The 23,738-nt window shown below is 37.6% G+C and overlaps 1 protein-coding gene and 1 long non-coding RNA gene across 8 annotated transcripts in view; one reads left to right on the forward strand and one right to left on the reverse strand.

The window, feature by feature from the left end:
- Positions 1-3,370, forward strand: part of LOC138686102 (uncharacterized) — a 34,886-nt gene extending 31,516 nt beyond the window's left edge. The window contains exon 2 of the long non-coding RNA XR_011325430.1: positions 1,831-3,370. This is a non-coding gene — a long non-coding RNA (uncharacterized lncRNA). The remainder of the gene's footprint in view (positions 1-1,830) is intronic.
- The window catches only part of LAMA2 (laminin subunit alpha 2), a 374,696-nt gene that overhangs the window by 19,242 nt on the left and 331,716 nt on the right, over positions 1-23,738 (reverse strand). For 5 of the 7 annotated variants that reach the window (XM_069787394.1, XM_069787391.1, XM_069787390.1 and 2 more), the window contains 9 exons: positions 22,569-22,728; positions 17,502-17,626; positions 16,242-16,404; positions 14,028-14,172; positions 11,640-11,778; positions 9,938-9,949; positions 7,319-7,439; positions 4,788-5,006; positions 3,225-3,373 (listed from right to left, as the gene is read on the reverse strand). In XM_069787394.1, coding sequence (XP_069643495.1) covers positions 3,225-3,373; positions 4,788-5,006; positions 7,319-7,439; positions 9,938-9,949; positions 11,640-11,778; positions 14,028-14,172; positions 16,242-16,404; positions 17,502-17,626; positions 22,569-22,728 — 1,233 coding nt within the window. Of the gene's footprint in view, positions 1-3,224; positions 3,374-4,787; positions 5,007-7,318; positions 7,985-9,937; positions 9,950-11,639; positions 11,779-14,027; positions 14,173-16,241; positions 16,405-17,501; positions 17,627-22,568; positions 22,729-23,738 lie in introns of those variants that run through there. The other 2 variants (XM_069787388.1, XM_069787392.1) reach the window with 2 other exon arrangements.

A 23,738-nucleotide genomic window follows, 5' to 3' on the forward strand; every position in this document is an offset into this window, starting at 1 on the left:
GATACATACTGTACACCTTTTAAAAGATCTGGTAGCTTTTTTCTGGGGGAGATGGCAGAGTAGGAAAATTACAGATTGTCACCATGTACTGATGCAAGTGCTGTAATTCATTCTCGTGGGTAATGCAGATGCTACAAGTTAAAGACAAAGCAGTCCCATGGAAGATACTGTTAAGGTTGAACAGAGGAAGGTGGAAGCTTCTGAAGCACAGCACCACTGGCTGACCAAGCCAAGTCAAGGAATGGAAAAAAGAGCAAAGAGGAAAGGGGTGAATACGGCGAAGAGCATTATTCTGGTAAAAACAAGAATCCAGATGTGAGAGAAAAGCTGGATGCTCTTGCCTGTCAAAGCTACTGCGATGCAAATGTTGCGGGTTTGTACCACATTTACAAGGAAACATGGTAAAGGGGACAGAAAGTGAAAAAGTAGTTTGCCAAGCCATACATTGTGTATACTGAGAAAGCAGCATTAATGTAAGGGCTATGGAATTGAGAGACAGTGGATTATTTTGATGGGTAATATATATATAACAAGGTATAGCAACAAGAGTAAAAAATTTAACTGCCGTCTTTGGGACAATTTACCATTGATGAAACATAGAAAATCTCCAACTTCTGAACAAATCCAGCTCAAGGTGAGCTGAGTTGCAAAGGCTGGATAAGAACTTCAGTATTTTTGAAGGTGAATGTAGAACGCTAGTTGGCATAATTTCTTTATGTTGTTAGACTGTATTTAATAGAATTTAGGTAGGAGAGAATCAGGACTTCAAAAAAAAGCTGTATGTGTCTCTGCTAAACTCTGATATGATTTATGAAGTGCAGTTTTTATTTCAAATATGTTACAGTCATGCTAAGCATCAGGACCTAACTATTCAAGCATCTTTGACTACAATTAGTTATCTAAACCCAAACTGGGCATCTATAAGTAAGTAGCTTGATTTTTCAGAATTACTGAGCATCCTTATGACATATCAGAAATAATCAGTTTCTGGCACATAACCTCACTTTTTTCAGCTGCAAAATTATATTGAACTCCAATATTCTTCCTTAACAATAATTACAAATGTTAGCACCTGAATATTGAAAATGTTTATTGAAAAGAGGCCAGTTTTCATATGTAAAATGTTTGGTTTGTTATTTACACAAGTCCTAGACAGAACTGGATAGTGACTTAAGCACCTGAATTAGATAACTGTTGTACTACATGCAAATTGTCGTTTCCTCATAGTTTTGGAGGGATTCATTTGGCCTAGAAAGCTGTAGAGTAAGAAAGTAACTCATTTTTCAGAGGATTGGAGGAAGGGGGTATTTAAAGACTTATCTTTCGGGACAGTCTCTAGGATTTCCCCCAGATCCTTCAGCAGTGGAAATAGGAGAGAGATTTCTCTGGGGGCAATTCAGAGCAACAGACTAATTTAGGTTCTGTGAAGTGTCCCAGAGAGGACACTTCTCTCCACCGTCTTCAGAGGAAGTGTAGGGAAATCAGGCTGTCAAGACATGAGTTATCTTTTGTGCTGCTGCATGTTAGCCATGGCTACTGATTGTCAGTATTTTCATCAGCATGCAATAGTTCATCTTTTGTCTCATCTTCAGCCATTACCATAGCAAACATTTTGGCTCCAAGCAGAACCATACAATGATGTGCATTAGTCTTCAACAGTATCCTATAATTACCTTGGAAGAGAAAGCAAATACTTCATAACTATATGGATAATTATCTCTCTGAAGAGTTTTCAAAGGGTGTTCCTCGTATTGAATCAAATAAAGCTTGAGCTTGTGATGAGCAGAGGAGGGGTCAATCTTAATTTGTATCTTTTCACATCTATTTCAGGTTACAGAAACTGCAGAGTTCAGACAACTTGTTTTGTAACAGAGCTACTTTGAAAACACAGAGGTTTCATCCGAACAAGCATCGTCACTGGATGACATTGTACAGCAATTGTGTCTTGATCTACTCTCACAGGTCAAGTTACTGTACTGCACAAAAGAACTTTCTTTGCTGTTTAGCGCTTCTTATTACCATCTGCATATTTGTGTTCTGTCACAGTGACAGACAAAATATTTCGCAAAATGCAGTCATCCATTTCCAACATCACTTTTTCTCTCAAAGAATCTACAGTATTACCTCAAACTAGTCATGGAAGCTGGGGAGAGATATTGTCTGAAGGCTTTATTTACAAGATTTTTTTTTTAATGATACAATAGAAATTCAGTCAGAAAATTATACTGACAAAGGACAAAGCAAAGCAAAGCAAATTATAGAGAGGACAGAAGGGCATCTCAGGACTAGACAGACAGGAATTGTTCCTCAAGAAGGCTGCAGTGTTGTGGGGGTAAGACGGTGAACTAGTGTTCAGTGTGCTTGGATGAGCGCATTTTGTAACATGCTGCATGTCACATCTTGTTTCTGATTTTTTTTTTTTAAACAAAGCAGAACAACGTTGTGCATAGAGCACTAATCTACTGAATGTACACATTTGTATGTCCAAATGTCCACAACAAACCCTGCTTGGAACAAGGGCTATTCCAGGCCATAAATAATACTGACTGCCTGACTCCTACACACTACAGTAGTGCTCTTTCTGATCACTTTCTGAATGGTGAATTGTAATTAGCATTTTTTTACAATGTCTGAGAAAGGGCAAAGTAATTTAAGTGAAGTTCTGTTTAAAAGAACATCGTCTGAGAAGGTCTGCAATGGCTTTCCAGCAATAAGAATGACTGCCATTTATCTGGGACTGTGTGTCTCCATTGTTTTACTATATTTAGCTGGGCACCATCGTATACACCACCTCGTGTACACCGGCACATGGCATCTCAAAAAGCCTACAGTGTGCTGTGCTGTTGCTGTTCATATACTTTGAAAACAATAATTTTCTACATGTCTTGAAAAGGTGATTTGCTGTACCACAGCAGTATTTTGCATCCACGGATTTGATTAATAAAAATATTTGCCAAGAACCAGAAGGTTAAAGATGCCAATTCAGACAAATGCAGGTCTCTGGGGAAACAGGCTGATAGCCTAGGAAAGCATGTAAACCCAGCTCTGCAAAATAATAGGCACTGTCAGAAACTAACTTCTAAAAGTTTTTGGATAAGGATGGAATTACACTAAATTCTTTGCCTCAGCGGAAGCATTTACATGGATTGCTAAAGACATTGGTACATTCGCTTTGTTGAATTAGCTGTGCTGTGCGGTCTGTAGCACTTAGAGGTGTTTGTTACCCTTTAGCTCGTTCTATCCGGATGGAGTGTGCTCTGCCATCGTGAAACTCGCCAACTTCTGGTCTGATGGTGATTCTGTGGGGATCCCGTATCCCAGTGGAGATATGCACTTCTAGTCGACCTCTGTTCAGGAACACTGCATAGTAGGCCTGCAATGTATATGTTGGTATGAGAATCTAAGTGATATTTGGAAAGAAATTATTTCACTTAGTTTTACATCATTGTGTACGTTTTATTTTTTTACACCAGTTTTTAATTTGCTCACCATAGACAAGATACTGTAGTTTCAGTTCTGCTGCTGCTACATTCAGACTCTCTTGCATCTTTGTAATGAGGAATGGGTAAAACGAGGTCATGCTGCAAAGCCTCATCAAAAGATTTAACTCTCTGCATACCTATTTGCAGGGAAGGATGGAGACTTCTAAGCTACAGTTCTTCTGATTTTTGCTGTTACAAGGCCTGGTCTTAAACACACAAGTCCTGAATAGCATTGATCTCAGTGTGAGTTCTGCCTTTGGAGGGCTGGCAAATCATGCTAGTAGTTACTCTAGCAACCAATGTCATGTTGTAGCAGATTTCAGGATCTAACCTGCAGTTACTATAGCAATGAGTGCCATGCTCACTTCTGTGACCTGAAGAGCTGGGAAATTATAAAGGAGCCCCTACCCTGAAGTTAATGTCATGCGGGTGAGCCATTATAATGTGCTCTCCCTGGAGCATCTTCCTCCAGGTCACTGAGAGCTCTCTTCCAAAACAGGCAGGAAGGAGAATAATGAAATATCATTTCCCAGAAGTCCTGAACAAAGAAAGCACCAAACTATTCTGTTTATCTCTGTTGTAGTATGTCTGTCTGTGAGGTTTTTAATTAACCAAGATTTTAATAATTTCTAACAGCAATTACACTTTTACCAGTTAGTCACTTGGACTCTGTAGGTACCTCCTCTGAAACGACTGACTCTATCCCCTTCTTCGGAAAGGATTTATACTGCAAATTTGTAAATTTGTATTTTATGGGAGAGAAGGAGAGGTTGGCGTACTCTTAAGTCCTGTACCCTACAGCAGTTATCCCAAACAAGGGGCTTATCTTGCACTGCTTTTAGCAGCCCCCCCCCCCCCCTTTTTTTTTTTTTGGTCTCAAGGGAAACAGAATGATCCTCATTTATGTCTGTGTGAACAAGAATGAGAGATGTTTCCAAGCATTAGTAGTGTATAAGTAGTCCTCAGAATGAGTGAAGAACAGTATCCTCTAATATTTAGGTTTGATTAAAAAAACAACATGGAAGAATCTATATGATAGAAAAACAAATCTGTTGTTGTTTATCAACAAGCAATGGATGCCTTACTATAAATCTTTAAAAGAAACAGTTACTCCGATGCAAAAAACCCAAATCTGAGCCTCTATCAGATTCTCCATCAGATAAAGGATAACATTGGAAATAATTCATTCCCAAGCACTGAATTTTAACTGAAGTATAAACATCTGACAGTGCCTTGAATCCACCCAAGTGGAAGAAGTTCAGTAAAATTGTGGGTTTTCTTTATCTTTTGCTAGATTCCTCGTACCTGCCCTGTCTGTCTGCGCTTTCTCCTCAGAGGGGCAGCTTTCCTTCCAGTGTACCTGCGCTTTCTCCTGGGGGGGACAACTGTGCCACTCGTGCCAAACAAGATGATCCCAGACTCATTCTTGGTGCTGAAGGAGAGGTTGATTTCTGTGCCCATGTCAAAGGAGACAGGCTGCAGTTCCACAAAACCTGGCTTGGGGAAGCTAACAGTATAAATGTTCTGTAGGAAGAAGACGACAGGAAATTGCATTAGTAGGATTAAAAGCAAGAGTATGCACATGCATAAAGATTTCTTAACTAAAATAACAAACTATGTAATATAACTAGTGTGAAAAGATGGAAAGTAACAATAAACACTAAGCCATTTACTTCTCAAAGTGTTGTGCAAATACTAACTTACATTTATACATCTGGCATCAGTAGAGTATTTCTGGAATCCTGTCTTACAGGAAGGCAAAGTTCCCGTCTTATTTTGGTATATCCTCTTGGATTAAAAACAACTGCTCACAGGTGGTTTTTTATATGAATGTTTTCCATTGAGTTAATACAGTGGGATTTTGCTTTTAAATCAATACAATAGATAACAACAGCCAATATGAACACAAACTAGATTCTATTATTTGTCAGGCATGCCCAGAAAATACTTTTCATTAATCAGTCATTATTGTTTCATCATTATTGCTTCACTAAGCACCACTGCTTTCTTGATGACTCGGGCTCATAAACAAAGCACTCGTTGTGTATGGCCCAACTCTTTGGACATTGGTAGCTGTTAACATAATTTAAAGAGCAGAATATGTCATCAAATAATAAATTGGTACATACTCCTGAAGATTTTCTGTCATCACTGCCAATTCATGTATTCTTCCAGCTGCGGAAGACCAGTCTATAGAAACAGTGACTTTTTCTACAGTAACTCACCATTTTTTCAGTACAGTAGAACTGTTTTCAGGTTTAGAGATAATAGATTATGCCAGATAAAATCACTGCTGATAATGTTCACCTTTCTCTGAAACCTGAGAGCATTTAAATAATTGAGCATATATCCAGTCTTTATCTTCTGCTTTTACTTCATTTCTTAATTATCCTACATATCCTGTTCTGTACAATTAGAGTATTTTATTTAATTCCCCAACAAAATGGTTAATCCAATTAGATTTCATACTCTAAAATCTCAAGTGTTACAAAATAATGTGAAAAACAAAGTACTTCCTAAGATTCATAGCAACAGAAGAAAATGAACAAATGAACAAATATCCTTCTTTCCTATTCAGGAAAGAATCTAAAATAAAGGAAAACAAATAGGAACTTCTGTAAAAAAATTCTGCTGAAACCAAACTTGTAAGATTTAAAAGCATTTGAGCAATCTGGCCGTTTGCAGTTTAGCTTTATCACAAACTTGAAAACTTAAAAATGGCCATCTCATGACAGATCCATCTAGTCTAATATCCTCTCTGAGAGTCCTATTGTTGTGTGCTTTTTGCTCTGATGAAGGCCAGAGGTACAACTGATAAACACAGCAAAAGAGGGTCCTCGTCTTTATTTTGGCCTGGCCGAGATCCAGTCCCTGTTCAAAGGAAATTTTTAATGTTTTGTAGAAAAATGTTTGGAGAGCATCAGGTTAACAACAACTCACTTGGATTTACTGTAGTGGTAGCTGATATGGAACTCTAGATCATACATCTGCTGGCAAAACTATCTCCAATAGTATACATTTCCAGGGAAGAAATACAAACTACTTACGGGGAGACAAATGTAACTGGAAATATTTTTTTATATACGAAGACTCTTCTTTTCCATGGAAAATTACTATAGTCTCTCCCAAACTTAGGATCAGATTCCTTCGATTTTATATACATTGAAGGCCTCTTAATTAGAAGCAGCAATAATTGAAAATAAATAGACTTGAGTTGTATTTAAAGTTAAAATAACAACACCAATTTTGCACATTCTTAGTGATCAGTAAGAAATGTGCCTTCCAGCTCAGTGATAGCTCATAACAGTAAGTGCTTTACGTTTCTGTCCTAAAGGTGACTTTGTTTCAGTTACCCCCAAATATATGGTGATTTTCAAAGTACCTTAGGTGTTCTGTAGTGAATGATTTTATAATAACAATTTAAAAAAAAAAAATCACTTAAATCCTTGGATTTTATGTGCATCAAAATTTTTAAGGTTTTTGCAATATTATCGCTGCCTAATTCTATCCTCATTAATGTCAATAATTCCCATTTTAGTCAGCTGAAACAAAGCTAGACCATTGCTAAGCATTTTAGAAAATCCTACCCTTTAGGGATAGGGATATCACAATTGGCCAGGGATCCCGTCCAAGAAGTTAGGATCTGGAAAACTGGTCTACTTGCTGATCAGACTCATTCATCTTTCTTTCTCTTAAATATAACTGTTCTGATTTTCAGGTTAGATCCCTATGTGTGTCTGAATATGCCTTATACAATTAATATGTTATGCCATAAAATCAGAAGCCAGAAAACGTTTATACCCATTAAACCCAAAATACATGGAAGTCAGACTAACCTCTAGCGTGCATCCTTTGGTTAGACCAACAAAATCAGGACTACTCAATATATTATATGGTGTCCTTGAAATTTCAATCTCTTTGAGGCAACCTGTATATTTCTTTAAGTTCACTTCAGGCCTAAAAAAACATGGGTTTTCAAAAATAATGTTTAGGGAGAACACAGTCAGCCAGACACACACACGTGCACTTTCAGATGCACAGATGCTTGATTTTTTTTCATAAATACACACATACACTCAAATGAATACATCTTGTTTTCTACCACCTATGAGCACATATTGCATTCTGCCTTGCATCACTCAAAGGTATAACAGGAGATTCATCTCATCTCCAATTGACAACAGTCCTCTTTGCCATTTTTTCTTTCTTTTTTTTCTTTCTTTGGTTTTTTTTTTGTTTTGTTTTTTTTTTGTTTTGTTTTGTTTTTTTTTGTTTTGGTAAAGGATTGCTGTCACCTTTGATGTTTAAATGCAGTGAGCTATGAAATAATTAAGTAGTTGTTCCTTAGGCAAAGCAGAAAGATGCAAGCTAGGAAATCATAACAATAAAGAGAGAGCTTAACTAGAAGACAGATGTTTCATTCATCTTTTTGCATGTTAGATCCTAATGAAAGAGGAACTTCAGCAGCATACAAACACTTTGGGTAAAGTCTTTGCCAAGGTCTGAAAAAAATTTTCATTTGATTTTTTTTATGCTTTAGGAATTCTTTATGTTCAGGTAGACTGACATTTGTTTTCTATGTATTTTATATTCCCAGTATCTTTCCTTTGAAAACTGCTGTGTATTTTCTTATGACACAGCAATACATTTGACTTTCTCAGGCAGTTAAAGAAAACAAAAGACTTAGTTTTGTTACAGAACCTAATTATCCATCCAAGACAGGAAAATATTGTACTAGAATTTTAAAGTTCCATGGTTTGGCTCATCAGCTAGTTGACAGAAGAAATGAGAAAAGCCCTGAAAGTAACACCAAAGCTAGCATGCTTGAATGCAAAAGTATGATTTCCCAGGCCTGGGAACACCAGAGTGAGACCATAACTGCTAGCACATCTGAACCAGGCTTGCAAGAAGAAAAGTCTTATAAAGTCACTTCAGAGAAAAGTTGCCATTCATACCATGGAGAGTAAATCCAAAAAGAAAAAAAGCATTAGTTAATGCACTCACAATATCACCCATGAGTGTTTACTAGAATATCTGAATAATATGAACAGCTCAAAGAAAGAAAAATTAATATGGAAAATTAATAAGGAGTTAAAACATGAGGAGATAAAAAACCCTAACACTTCAGCTCCCTGGAAGGAAAGAAAAGAATATAAAGAATATTAATTACAAAATAAAACCATTTTGCACATGTACTATTCAGCTGTGTGTTTTGGTACTGAAAGCCATTCTTTGCATTATAGCCATCCTAGCAAGCGTGGTGTATTTGCTGGCTGGCAAATTAGCATCCTCTGCATAAGTTAATGCAAGCATCTGGTTTACTGAAATAATCCATATTCTGCTTTATTTACAGTCATGTAGTTATGGTCACCTTTGATTTTTGATTTTTTGTTTCCTAGCTCTTCCCCAGTTCCTTTATAGACTCATCTTCCCAGCAACAGAACAGTTTTGCCATATCATTGTCAGCAGTGCCCACAGTCTCCTGTCTTTGCCATCCAGATACCATTCATGTTCTTACACCCTTCCTGCCCTGGCCAGCTACAGACTGCCCTCATGCTGCCCCATTACAAGCAGTGGCTGTTATCTTATAATTCCCAACCCATATGAACTCTACATCCTTGCAAACATTGATGTTTTCTTAAGACTTCCTTTTTCCCTTGTTTCCTTCCAAAACATACAAAACAATGTCCAAGTTCATTCAGATCTTGCATAAATTCTTGGCCTTTTTTTTTTTTTGCCAAACTAGGATCAGTTTCAAGGGAACACAAGCAAAGATTATTTCCTCCCAAGCTCCAGAAATTTTTCTCAGGATCAGGGGTTGGGGGAGGTGAAGTTGCATTTTTTCTAATTCAAGCCAAGAATTAAGCTGCAAAACATAGTGAAGTTCAGTTCACATCTGAGCGTATCAAAGCAAAAGTAATGGACACAAATAGTTGCAAACTGAAAACACAGTCAGAAACAGGTGATCTGCCCTATCCCTCTCTCATCCTCCTGTTCTTAAACTCAGAAATGGCAAAATTCACAAAAATCTGCCCCTCACTTTCGTACCTTCCTCAGTAACTACTTCCCTGCCTCGGAGGGCAGCGCTCCTCACCTGACCCGGGACTACATTGCTCTTACAGCCTGGAGATCAGAACCAACCTCGGCAATACCGCTTGCCGCAGCTTTGCTTCCGCGGCATTCCAGTGTCAGAAACAAACACAGCTGAAGTAAGCAGCTGTGTGAAGAAAAGAAAAGTTGTTTGTGTAGGTGTGTGCACAGCGTGTAAGATGACAGTGTTAAGCACTTGGGAGCAGCTTTGCTTGTTGCAGCAGGAGCAACTCGCTGAATTAACAGCCTTAGCATAACAGCTGGTATAAATACTGCCCACACGCTGCTTCTGCGTTGCCGCCTGTGCTTTGAAGCTGCACTTACTAGACACATGCAAGTCATGCAAGTAATCTGATTATTTTTACCTTGCTTTCATACTAGGATGAGGGAGAAAGGGGAAAAAAAAAACCAAAAAAGTTACATTAATTGTAGCAAATTATACTTATTAGCACGGTTTAAATATTTCACAATGAAGCAGATATACATCATTTACAAACAACACAAAATAGATAGTGAGATTCTATATACACTATCAGGATATAATGATTAACAGGGTTACTCTGCAAACAGTTACCTTAAAATATAATATATATGAGAGCTTTTATAATTTGTTGCTATACTTGGTCATGACTAAAACCAAACCATGTAAAAGAATTCCGTAGAACTGACACAACCTGATAATTACAAAGTCATGGGTACCTCAGCATCTATTGTTTGCAGTAGCTCAGCTTTGCCCTAATCCCCCTTTCACTATTTTTTATTCTAATTTACCATAACGTTCATCTTGCCCCAGTGACTGATGAATCATAGCTGAAGGCAGAATGGTTGCCATAGGGCCAAGTAGCTGTGGTACACTGATTTTCTAAGCAACCACAAAGGATATGCTGGAAGATAATTGCTTCAGACATTTTGTTATGCACTGGTGTGATTTCACGATTACATAATGTAGTGTTATATTTCATGAGTAAAACAGATCTTAGATCTTTTTATTGCTGGGTGATTTGACATCAGAGGTCAGTTATTAACCTAATAAATTAACAAATATGTCCACTCTTTTAGTTGTGTAACAGCCTGTGGATTTATCACAACAGCTCCTTGTGCACAAGACCACTTCAAGGCTGTCATTATGCCACGTAGTTAAAGCTGACGTAGATTAATGGGCTTGTTTCTCTGCTGCTCATCTGTTCATTGTAGCACAGAATTCTCTTGTTCTTGTCATAGCAAAACTGCTGAATATTCATTTAAACCTTAAGTAAGTTTTTTGGTCTATTTAAAACTATGTAATACAGTCACTAAATTAAAGTATCTGTTATCCCATTTCTTTAGTTTATTAAAGCTTAAGTTAAAGTTTATCAATAATATTATGCAATATTTTAAAAATAAATATTGGGAATTTTATTTGCATAAGAAAATCAGAATCAGGCTTGTGAAGGGAAAAGGTTGCCATATTGCAATCTACTTACATTAAATATATTAAGAGTATTGTATCATATACTTTAATTCCTGAATACAGGAGGAATTTAATCTAAAGAGAAACTTATGTCTACAAATAACTTTAAATGGTATCTAACACAATATTTTTATACATATTGAAAGTATACTGACCCTGATTATGTAAAAACATGCATACCCATTTAAGAGTAATCCCATGAGGAGTAGTTTGTAGTTCAATTTTTCTACTCATGCACAAGGTAAACACTTGTGCTTAATTTTGCGCTGATATGGAGCCATTTCTGTAAGTTTGAAGTCACGAATTCTATTCATCAAATAAAAAAAAATACTTAAAAAGTCAGCTACATCATGGTTCTTGCACAGCATCAGAAAGATGCACTGCACCGTTACTGCTACTTCCACTGCATTTGTTTAATGTGAGCTGCGTGAAATACATTGAAACCCACAACATGTACAAATAAAGCGTTGGTCTCCTGTGGCAATACATGGTACACTGGGAACTCACCATTCACTTACTGCAAATGAACTTGAGAAATAAATACAGAGAATAAGATTACGCTGCATTTACATCCCCTTAACAAAGCTAAAGAAAGAAATCGGTTTGAGCCATGTTACCTTAGATTTCTCAGGGTTGGCAATCCCCCAAAATATATTTTCTCATGCCCTTTTAAGTTGAGCCCAAAGTGGCTGCCGGTCGAAGTTGTTGCTATGGTCTCTTCTTCATTGGTGTCTATGTCTACAATTGATATGTTGGCTGGAAGAGATTTGAGATTGGTTTCAAAATATCAGACATGAACAATGATGTCTTAATGTAAGAAAAAAACCAGAGAAATATTTGGAGGGTTACCAGGTGAGGGGAGAGGCAAGGAGGGTTGTATTTTGCAATTCAGATACTGGATTTCCAAACTGTCAATTATGGGCAGGGGAAGAGACCTGCACTGTCCTCTGTTTCCATAACAACCTGAAAAGCTATAGCAATTCTGTATGCTTTATTTTTATATATTCTCTAAACCTGTTTCAATTTGGTATGTTCTTTGTGTCAACATAATTTGGAACTAACACTTCAGGATGAAGTCAAGACAGAAGAGATCACTTTACATTTAATTTGTGATTTCAGTCCAAAGGTTGTCACTTGAGCAGGATTTTTTAGTGTAAAAGTTTGTTAAGCATTGTCATTATGTGCCTTCAAGATTGGTGATCAGTCACTCTAAACCATTTTCAAACCCAAAGCAGTCAGATGCTGTCATGGCTAATCTCAGTCTGGAGTCAGAGATGCACTACATACAACCATCCTATTTAAATGCTTGTTCCATGTATATTTTTTAATGTATGGATTAATACAGAATATAAAGTTCAGTGAGAGAGACAAGACACAGTGAAAAATGCTGAGAAGCCCCCAAGGAAGAAAGGGATATTTTACCATAGTGATGCAAAGAAAGAGTTCTTCTCTTCTTCTTTCCTTCCCTTTTTTTTTTCTTCAGATAGTTAAATCCAAGAGATATCTTATAATCTACACTCCCCCCCCCCCCCCTTCCCCACCATCTACATACCTAAGAAATGCAATTAGCCTTTATTTTAACTAAAAAAGTGACCAGCCTGATTTCTGGTTAAAGATGAAATAGAGTGAGTTTGGAGATGAAAGACCTGTCAACCTCTTAGGAGATTTCAAAGGGAGGACTGGCTAGAAGAGGTAATGTATAATCCATGGAGAGGAAGGAGCGATGGGAGGATGGGAGGAAGTCTCCTCTGATCTGACAGAATCTCTCCCCACAGGTGAGTCTCTTGTAGCAGCAGCTGACTAAATAAATGCCTTAAAAGAGAGAAGAAATGTGCAAAACCTGAAACCAAACTACCGTTTTCAGGAGTTAAAGAGAATTGAATGGAGGATAGACTTTCCTGCTGTACCTTACTGTAAACAGATTAATTTTTCTTTCATTTCTATACCTATGTCTTCTTTATAAACACAGAATATGTTTGAATGGTATTAATAAATTACAATTATGTGACATTGTATTTTATCTTAATACCTCCTGAATTAAGTATGAACTAAGATAACTGGCTAGCAAGAAGGCATTACTCCTCTAAAGGTGCAGCAAATGTACAAGTGAGAGCTTTGAGTCTACTTCAGCCAAATGACAAGAGAGCGGGTCTGTGTTTGAGATGGGAAGGTCAGGTAGAGAGCTGGCACTGCAGTGGGCAGAGGAGGAAGAGTGTGTTCAGAGGCTTGTGGTGACCCTGAAGATTGAGAATGCAGTAAGACTTCAGGATATAAAGGCACAGAGAATGTCAAAGATGCCATAAAAAAGTCAATTTGGCTCAGGTAAGATTCTATCAGTCCTATACCTAGATTAAAAACAACAAAAAAGGGGTTTTGCCAGCATGGTAGTCAGCATTCTTTGCGATCTTATCAAATGCCACCATTTCATATTTTGCACTTGTAACAGGTTAAAGAATTAGTAGCACTTTTGAAGATGTTCCCAGTTGTTTCCATGTAGATTCAGATCATGGCACACTGCATATCATTAGGGAATATAAAATAGTTGTTGTGTTTGTCTGCTGAGATACTGTACTGTCAATACTGAAGTCATTGCTTTTTTAAGCACTTTGGGATATATGCTGAGCATGACAGGACTGTACAGCATGAAAGCTATTGCTGTCCTAACAAAGATCACGCAGGTTTGTTTTATGATTTTGAACAGCATCAGGGAACTGATGAAAAAGCTTCTTTTTTTCCCCACTCAGAAGCATTTTAGAACGTAACTGACATAACTGTAGAGCAGACATATGCCTGAAAATTAAGGTACCTGTTCCTAAAAGGCCTGTTTGACAGTGCAATCACTCACATGCAAGTCAACACACCTGTAATCTAAGCAAAAGAAGTTGCTAAGTCACTAGAGCTTTATAATTCCAGCATTTTGCATATCATCTTACCCATGATTAGATGGTTAGCTGTACTGCACAGGTAACTGGGAAAGTCATGGTGTTGACACCACAGGAACTCACCTTGCTTTTGAATTCTTGACAGGGTGAAAGATTTCCATTTGCCATCATTATGATTTTGGTTGCTGACAACAGAAGCTGTACCTGAACCCAGATCGTAGCTGACTTTTATACGCCCACCACTGAGTTCTACACTCATGAAATCCTTCTGTTAATGAAAACGATAGATACACAAATTATGATTCTTGTTCACTTTGGTAAGAGGCATATGACTTTAAATAAACACTTTCTTTTCCTGGATGGCAACAGACAATTTTTTTCCAAGCTTTTTAAAAAATCTACTTAGGCATTTACTGCCCAGGACTGTAATGTACAAAAGTCTGCTGCCAACAAGTTCTTTTTTCCACTTTTCTTCTCCTTTGGATTGCTAACTTAGTTGGAATTTTGCTAACAACTTAGCTGGACTTTCGATGGCTTGTCTGTACTTTTATTTTCTTAGACTGAAGACAGAAATACACATTATAATTACCTGAAACTAATGCTCAGCTTTAAGTGTACGTCTGTAAATACAGTTAGTGCATTTACTACATACCTCAGCTAGATTTAAACTTGCAAGGTAGAAAACGAGAGTAGTAAAGATGGTAAAATGGGCTTGTTTTACCAGGGTTTTCAGAGAATAATCTGTACTGATGGAGCAACAGAGAGCTGTTATTCTCATCAACCACTGGCACCAATATCTAAGCAGTAACTGAGGATGGCTGACTGGAGCAATGGTATATGCTGCACTATCTACAGAAAAAGAGCTGGCAGGATACAAAGAGCAAAACAAATACCCAGGTAACTGGACAGCATGAACAGCATTAAGTAAGTAATGGTGGAACTATGACCCAGAACATGAATGTACCGGAGAAATTTTAAGTTTAATTATCATTTTGCTCATGGCCAGGTCCACCTGTGCTCAGACCTAGGGAGAATGAAAATACTTTACCATGTGCTGAATACTTATGCAAAACGGTGATAATAATGTTATGTATATGAACATAAATTTATGTTAAGAAGAAAAGAGTAAAATTTAACAAATTCAGTATTTTAAATGCTTATGCATGTCTATCCATGCGTCACTAGAAAAAGCATCCTCAAAGTTTTTATACAGTGGGACAATATCTTAAGAGACAAATTGTATCACGGACCTGTTGCCTTCCAGTTCCTAGTGTTTTTCAGAAGTTCAAGTTTTTAGTTAATAAGTTCTTTCTAGAAAACTACATAAATGAATAATAATTATACAAACCCATCTAAAATAATTACATTAATTATACTTTCAATATTCAATTATAAAAATTAATTAGGAAAACTACTTCATTATCATAATAAAATGTTATCTTTTACTATAGTCAGTCAGAAGGAGCACCCCCCTCCTTGATAATTTCAGCAATTCTGATAATTTTTCCCAAAATATAGGAATCTGAAATAAGACTGATTTACACAAACACAGTTTTTGTAAAATAGTGAGTGCTCAGTAATTCTTTAAGACATCGGTGAGAGCTGCTGTACATAATTTCTGGCCCATATGAAAAGGCTAAGGAAAGGACTGTTCCCAGTCAGGCGTGCAAATCAATCTGGATCAGAGATGCTGAATTTGAGTTAGTCCTGATTCATGTGAGGATCTGGCCAGATGTCTTTATAAATAACTTCTCCCTGTTATCCACACACATTTAATAGTGTGTGTGAATAAAAACCTTGAACAGCTTTATAACTAATGTTTCTATTCTCTGTTTTAGCTGTAAAAGGCACCATTTGTAGACCCTGTAGAAACATCATCACCATTGCACCCTGTTTACTGCACCATTCAGTTTCCCTTTAATGCCACTCACATTAAACACAACCTTTTTCTTCGTAACAGTAGGACTTCTAAGACTTGTCTCTTCCCATATTCTCCCTGCCCTCACACTACGATATTTTAAACTATGAATGTACAACCACAGCTGACAATGTTTGCACAGGTAAACATTTGGGATAAATGAAAATTAATCAAAAATTTCGGAAAAGCTGGAGTTCCCCTCAGTCTAACATAATGCTCCCCAGTCAGTAAACACTAGGCAGTCAGCTTCCACACTATAACATTATCTTCGCTTGGCCAGCACTGAACCAAGCAATAAATGTCATACCAGGACAGTGCTACATCAAACTACTATTTGTTTTCATAGTATGAAGAATTCAGCCACTGCAAAGATGCCATGAAATCTGTAAGGAGCATGGAGGTTAGCTGGTTGTTCTTACCAAGTCATCAGTAGCAAGATACATCAGCAGGGCGTTTGATGCAAAGGTCCTGAATTTGAACATGACTGTGGAAATATTGGGGTTCCAGCGGATCGGGCGGCTCACCATGGCGTAGCTGTCACCATCGAACTGGACCGTCCCTTCACCGTCTGCCACCTGTGGGCTGAAAAGGGGCAATGCCAACCATTTTCCTTTGCCGCGTGTGTTTAAAAGAAAAAGAAGTGAAGGGCTAGGGGAGTGAGGGGACACTTCTTGGCAGTCTTCCTGAACTTGGTTTGATTTCATATCAAACCTCTGTTCTGACAAGTGAAAAAAAGTTTGAAAAATTGCCTACTCTTAACTTCCCTGACTGGGTCTACAATTATTTTACCTAATGCAATGTGAGCTCTATACCATATACTGATACTGCCAAATTTACTTAAAAAAAGGAGCATCTAAGACAACCGTGCTGCTTTCATGCAGTGGGTCACTGTGAAAGCCATAAACAAGGATGTGAGAGACCTAGAGTCTGTCTTCTTTACATGATAATTCCCAGGACTGGGCTGTAGTATCAGGTGGTGCCTCTGTATAAGGGCCCTCAGCTTTTGAAGCTGAGACATGGCACAGGAAAGTGTTTAAGATTAGTTTGGTGGGAAAGAGGAATGAAGATCACAGCTCTCGAAGGACAAGGACACATCTGGACCGGAAATAACTTACGTTGTTTTAAAATTCCTGAAGAGATTTCTGAGCCTACATAGACAAATCCTGGTCCTGCCTGGATGGGCCATTTACCTTACCTGGAACCACAGGTCACTGACAGGGACAGGATTTCCCATTCTCTTTCAAGAATGGAAACACCTTTCTCTTGTGGGGGTCTCTGCTCACTACACTGGTGGCTGTGAAAGCCACCTTGAAGGACCTCACTCTGCCCCATGCTGCGTAAGAGGTGCAGGCACCCACACCACAGCTGTCCATGAGCCAGACTCAGTCCCACTGTGGATCTCACCCTCTCTCACGTTTTGACTAATCCTGGTTACTGGTTAGCAGGAGTCTTTCCATCACAGCACTGTTACACTGACCACATTTATGACCCAGATTGGGTGCTTCCTTTCTTGGTGTCATTGCAACCTAACTTCGTATTTCCTACAACTCTCAGCGCTGCATACAGACCACAGCTGTCTACTGGAACTTGATGGCTGCTGTGGAAATTCCTGCTGCTTACCACAGAACACAGTGTCAGGTTCCCAAAGGAGCAAGAGAAACACTCAGTGCTTTACTTACCTGACAGCACATCCTTTGCAGTCACCTTCAATATCCCTGAAATTCCACAGTCCTATGGGCTTGCTGTCTAGAAAGGTTTCACCCATGCAGCCAGTGAAAGTGGTGACTCTTACAGCATCTGACTTCTGCAACAGAAAACACAAACTTCATTAGAATTCAATTTGATCTACTGTGTCTGAAAGCATAACTCATATGAAAATCACAAATACCAGAAGATGCTTCTTATTACTTTAAATATCAAGAGTAATATTTAATCTGAGAAGCCCTCCTATCGAACAACTGATCTGCAAAAATGTGAGCTAAACTTTGTAACAGTCAGAATGGAAAAGCGCATTTATATTTGAGACTCTGGGGAAGGCCTAAGCAGAATGTTTCCTGAAGAACAAGGAGCTGCCCTGGCTTCCATGTCACCGTCCTGGCTATTCAGAGAGCTGCCCGCTCCCACTTGTTCAAGGACTATCTGGGTTTTTGTTTAAGACTTCATAGAAAGGACTATGAGGAATCCCCTACAATCCAATATGCAAAGTGTTTCTACTGTACTTAATGCTCAAAAGCCTGGAAATTGAACAGATCGTCCAAGCTGAAAGACCAACTGTGAACTCAACTGGCTACACCTGTAAAGTTCATGCTGACTTTCGGATGCAGAAAAAAGTGCAGATGGCAAAGCAATTAAAACTCATATCCCATCAAAACTCATTAAGCTAGGGTCACGCACATGGGGTAACGCTCATTAGATCATAAATGGTAACATGATCAAGGTAGTAATACTTGACAGTACACAGAGTACTCAGCTCAAAATTATCGTTCTAAAAATACCTAGTTTCATTTAAATTTCACTTCATCAATATGAGCTGATTGAAAATCTATATACTTAGCTATTTGAGATAGACAAGCACCTGCTGTTTTCCATACAGCAATTACAAATATTAAGATCTTGCAAGAGAATATGGAGAAGTGCAACTTGAAAATATTAAAGGAAAAGTATGACTCAAAAGACTTAATGTGCTAGTGATGTTTCCCAGGGTAATTGGGAAGGTTTTAATTAGCAACAAGTATGAACTTAATGTCACTTCGGAGAAATTCATGACATCTAAGTATCACAGTCTTCTACTCAAGTCAGATGAAAGATGTTTTTAAAAACTGAAAATGAGCCTTCTTTTTGAATACACTGCAAAGATGCATGCGTAAAGGGATGTGGGCAAAATCCCAGGACAAATCTAAAGCACTCCAAAACCCAATAATATGAAAAAGCACTTTTCTGAGACAAAGATTTAAAAAATATCAGTGACCTTGATAAATACCCAAAGAGCTTCATGGTTTTAGGAAAGAGTCTCAGTTAAGGTCTTAATTTTGTGAGCCTGACAACTGTACCACATGATGACAAAAATTCCCCAAAAAGTAAAGTTATCATTTATCTTTTAATTTACAGACTGTGTCTGAACAGAGCAAATCTGATAGTGTTTAAAACCCTGAATTGCAAATATACCAGTCATACCAAACTTACAATACACTGTCTTCCTACCTCTGCCCTTGTCTTTCTTTACCTGGAGAAAAAAAAAAATTAATTCAGGAAGGTTTTCCTGACTAAGATTAAAATATGGAGAATTGTCCAGAAAATTTATGGAGAAATCTTACTGTGGTTGAAAATGGCTGTTCTGGCATCAGACTTTTGCAGCATCCACAATTCCTGTTCTGGTTCAGCATCGCACCTCATACTTGACCCTACAACTGTCTTACGTGCTGAATTGTGCTCACTACCCACCTCTGCCTCACTGTATCTAACTAAAGGAAAAAAGAAAAATATCCAGGAAAGGATTCAGATTTAAACGTTACTGTGTTCCAGGTCCTTTTGTTTACCCTGAAACGTCAAGAGTCCTTGAACCCTTTTCCCTCTAGAGATTCTGCTAAATCTCTAACTTTTTTGTAAATACACACTTCATGAAGCTTCATTGTTAAGTAATTCTTCTTGACTAAATATTATTCAAATACTGTTAGTATTTAAATACTAAAGAAATACCCCAAATAAATACTACTACCAATAAACACCAAGTAAAAGCAGTGGATATAATACTAAATATTTTAAAATTCAAACTAATTTTTCCTCTGACAGTACAACATAAGTGAGATGACCTTTGTTAGGAGTGGTGACATTTTTTATTGGAGCAGTAGGTACCAGCTTTGAGGCCTGGTTACTCAAATAGTACATATGATCTCTCCTTACACCTTTGCCTCACTTTTTCTACCATCAAACTATAATACTGAGAGCTCTTTATTTAACAATAAAATATTTATAACACTTAAACCTAGAGGTGGCATCAAGTAAAACATACATTTTTATTAGTCTAATATGACAGCTTTGCTGTGCAAATTAGGACTAGGCACAAGACTACTTTATGCTGTGGCACAGAACAGCTGTTGCTGATTTTTTGTTTCATCTTTGATTCTCTGGATTCTTAATGTAAACAATATTTTTTTTCGAAGTAGAATTCACGTGAAAGCTCTGGTCTGGGAGGTTTGATGCTCTAGAGCTGTACAATTATAAATGGTATTACTGTGTTTCAGTACTTGACCCACTTGTCTTCTGATAAGTCAAAAGTGAAATCTAAAATAAAATTAAAATAAGGTTTGGGTTTAGGCTGGCACTTGAGGTTGAAGTTTCATGACCCCTTCAGGGGATCACCCAAAGGCAACAAGCAAAAAACCACCTGACTGCACATTTTCTAGGGTCTCAACTGAGTCAACGAAATTTAAATGTTGTATAAACCAGACTCTTGAGTGCTTTTCTAAATGCAGAGCAATTAAATTATTCATTTAATCATAGTTCTGGCACTTACGATTGTCACCTGAGCCAGCCTGTCTTCCCGAGCCTGCAGTCAGACTCTGACAGTTAAGCATTTTAGTGAGGCGGGCAGACACATAGATGCCCTGCAGCCTCTATGGACTCATGTGTTACGGCATTTGGTCATTGTAGCTACGCAGCACTGCAAGCACTGACTAGTCCTGATTCAGCCGAGGGGACTGTCTATTCCACTGCGTTATTATGGCAAGTAAAAAACGGGACGTAATGCCAATGCAATTAATATTTGTTACTGGTGTAAACAACAGTAGAAATTAAAATTTATCTGACATAGCAAAAACCATGAATGAAAGAAAGCTGAGAAGTAAGTTAGGTGTGGGAGATAAAGCACCTCTCCCCAGTTTAATTCCATTCCCTTTGAAAAAGCAGATCAAAGGGACAGAATACAGAAAGCCAGTGAGGCCATTCTGGTTTTGTAAGGGTCACTAATCTGCAGCACAGAGCCACTTTCAGCAACTGATGATTTATTAATCTTAGAAATATGTTTTGAAGGTTCTTGTTTAGGGCTAACAGAAGAAAGCAAACACCTTTAGTTGCCTCTAGATAGAAAGCTGGAAGGTAGAGAGCTAACAAGAACCTCTGTTTAAGGCTGTAAGGAGAACATAGAAAAAGGTGACAGAAAGGCTGTTTTTTCTAATATGTAATTCTCCAAGAAATTCTTCAATTGACTTCTTTGCCTATTTCCCATATGAAGTCAAATTACGTAAAAGAAAATGCATGGCAGTTATTTACACTCTTGAAGTTCAACAAGAAATGTCAAGATTCATTGCATCTGCATCTTTAGAACTTGAAAATGTTCATGATTTTTTGTGGATCCATTTCAGATAGAGAGAGTAGATCTGAGCTCTACTAATATGGACTGACTTGCAATTTCCTAGCCAAAAATCTTACGAATTTTTTTCCTGTTCCTCTGAATGCTTGTCAAAGTCAGCTATATCTCAGTTAAGTTAGCTGGTAATTGTGCAAGTCTGCTCAGAATTGCTTTTTTTTGTGTGTGCAGAAGCCATGATCAAGTTCTAAAATGAAGTTACCTGATGGTGCTCCAAAACACATGGATATCTTTGAAGCTAAAGCTGGACTTCAAGACACCAATTTCAAGCAAGTGGGATCTACATTCTCTATTCCTCTTGTATCCTCTGATTTTGTCTTTGTCTCTCTAGAAATATGCACACACCCTATTCTCCATAAGAAAGGAATATAAGGAATACGTCTATCCACATATTCCCAAATCAGAACCATCTAGAAAGTTGAACTTTCTAAAAACTAGAAAGCTGGACCATAAAATGTTGTGCTATTTCAGCGCTTGAGGATGTATACAAGCTTTAGTGTAAAAAAAAGTTCTTTGAGTTCACTGTTTGGGAAAGTCTAAATGTTAGGGGTTTTTTAATGCCAAATGAGGATTTTTTTGTAATGTTAATATTAAAAATCAAAATATTGATCAGGAACAAAATAGTTCATTTAAATTGTTTTGTAATGAATGCCACTGGAAAATATATGCTAATTACTACTTAGTGGAGAACATTTTTTGCTGAAAGATCTCCATCTGTTCTATTTGGCATAAATCTTCTGTTCATTCCCATTAAGCTAAGCAGTGTAGAAGCAGTTACCAGAAAAATAAACAGGCAAAAAGAAGAGAAATTAGATCAGGGATCTGATGCAGGTAGCAGTTAAAAAGAAGGGTAGTACAGGGGCGAAAACAGGAATAAAAATGAAGAAAGTAAAGCAAAAAACACCAAAAGTAGACTGCAAAGGAGGAAGTGATACTGCAGGCCCATGACAAAGAAAAAAAATGAATGCAAAGGAATATATATTGTTATATACATTGTTAAGAGACTAGGAATGTATGGAAACAGAAATGAGCTCCTGTCACAATGATACTGAAAGCCTGTTGGGGCAGCAGTATGTCCAAGGTAAAGCACCCAGCTATCCAGCAGGAATTAGTTGTTTGGGCTAAATGCTGCATCAATACAGCCAGCCACCAGGCTTCTGATTAGAAGTTAACAGCGTGGGCAGAGAAACTTCAGGTCTGTGCACCTATGTGTCTAGGCAAATCCCAATAATCTTCCGAGAGTGCAGGTGTACTATTTGCTACTAAAGCACCTACTAGAATGATGCCAGCATATTAAAGTTTACTATTTCTGCTGTAAGCAATAACGAAAATTTTTCACAAAAGCAGCCAGTTAATACACTAGCACCGGACAAGACGTTACCTTTATTTTTTCAGTTAAACCACCGACAAACAGCACGGCATTAGCATCTACATCCAGAATGGTATATCCAGGTGGGGAGACAGCACTGAATGTGGCTGGCACAATGCTGGCTTTAGGACCATCCAGAGCTCGCACTGATATTGTGCCATTTTTCCCAGTCCTGGAGATTTTAACAAAATAATTTAAGCATACAGAGTCAGTAGTTAAACCAAACATAGGAAAAGTCTATTTTAGATGGCATCTTTTAATAGAGGCATGTATTACTGATTTGATTATGTTCCATTTTGATACAAATGAATACTCTTATGCCTGCGTAAGTTAAAGACATGATCACAGAACCAGTGTTTTTTCTCACCTCAATGTCCTTTTTGAAGAAAATTCACTCTACAGATGAAGTGGAACTTTCATTGACTAAAACAAAGAAGTTGCATTTTTTTTTCTAAAATTCTGAACTATGCTGCATGGAAAGATGCAAAATTCCTTTTTGTCTAACTAGAAAAAAAAGATGGGCTTGGAGTATTGAAATAACAAGCAAACTAAAAGTTAAAAGCATACCTTTCAGGAAGAACTGTCATTTATGTTGAATAAAGCTTTACTTGAAGAACATACATTTAGAGCACAGCAAGGAAGACTGCATAACTTAGGCTACTGAATAAGCTAAATGAAGACATTGCTATCCTGTATTTACAGAATCCCTGGATCTAGAAAGTTTACTGGACCAGGGCTCTAGAGGGTGGAAAAATCCTATAAGACTATGCATTTTATGTCTAAAAAAATTTTTCATTCTTTGGCTTAGAACCTATTACCCAAAAACCAGAATTAGCTGAGAGTTTTCTTATGAAATAACACAGAACTGGAAAAAAGCCACTTAAATTAAAAAAAAAAATTTAAAAAAAAAAAAATTACTTGAGACATTTCAGTTTTGATAAATTTCTCCTGAACTATGAAGCAGAGTTACAAAGTAATTTTGAGGGTTTCCCATCAATGGGGAATACCTTTGTAGATCTATGCTATCTTGCCTCCTTTGTAGTCAGGGATCTCAAGGCTTTCAATGTGAAAAATACATATTTGCAAAAAAACCACTGGAGCTCTTCAATTACCCACCCATACCTTGATTTGGCAGCTCTGGAAAACACATGGATGGGATTCGGTTTCCTAGTGACATCTGGG

This window comes from Haliaeetus albicilla, chromosome 7 (assembly GCF_947461875.1).
Source record: "Haliaeetus albicilla chromosome 7, bHalAlb1.1, whole genome shotgun sequence".
Classification (NCBI taxonomy): domain Eukaryota; kingdom Metazoa; phylum Chordata; class Aves; order Accipitriformes; family Accipitridae; genus Haliaeetus; species Haliaeetus albicilla.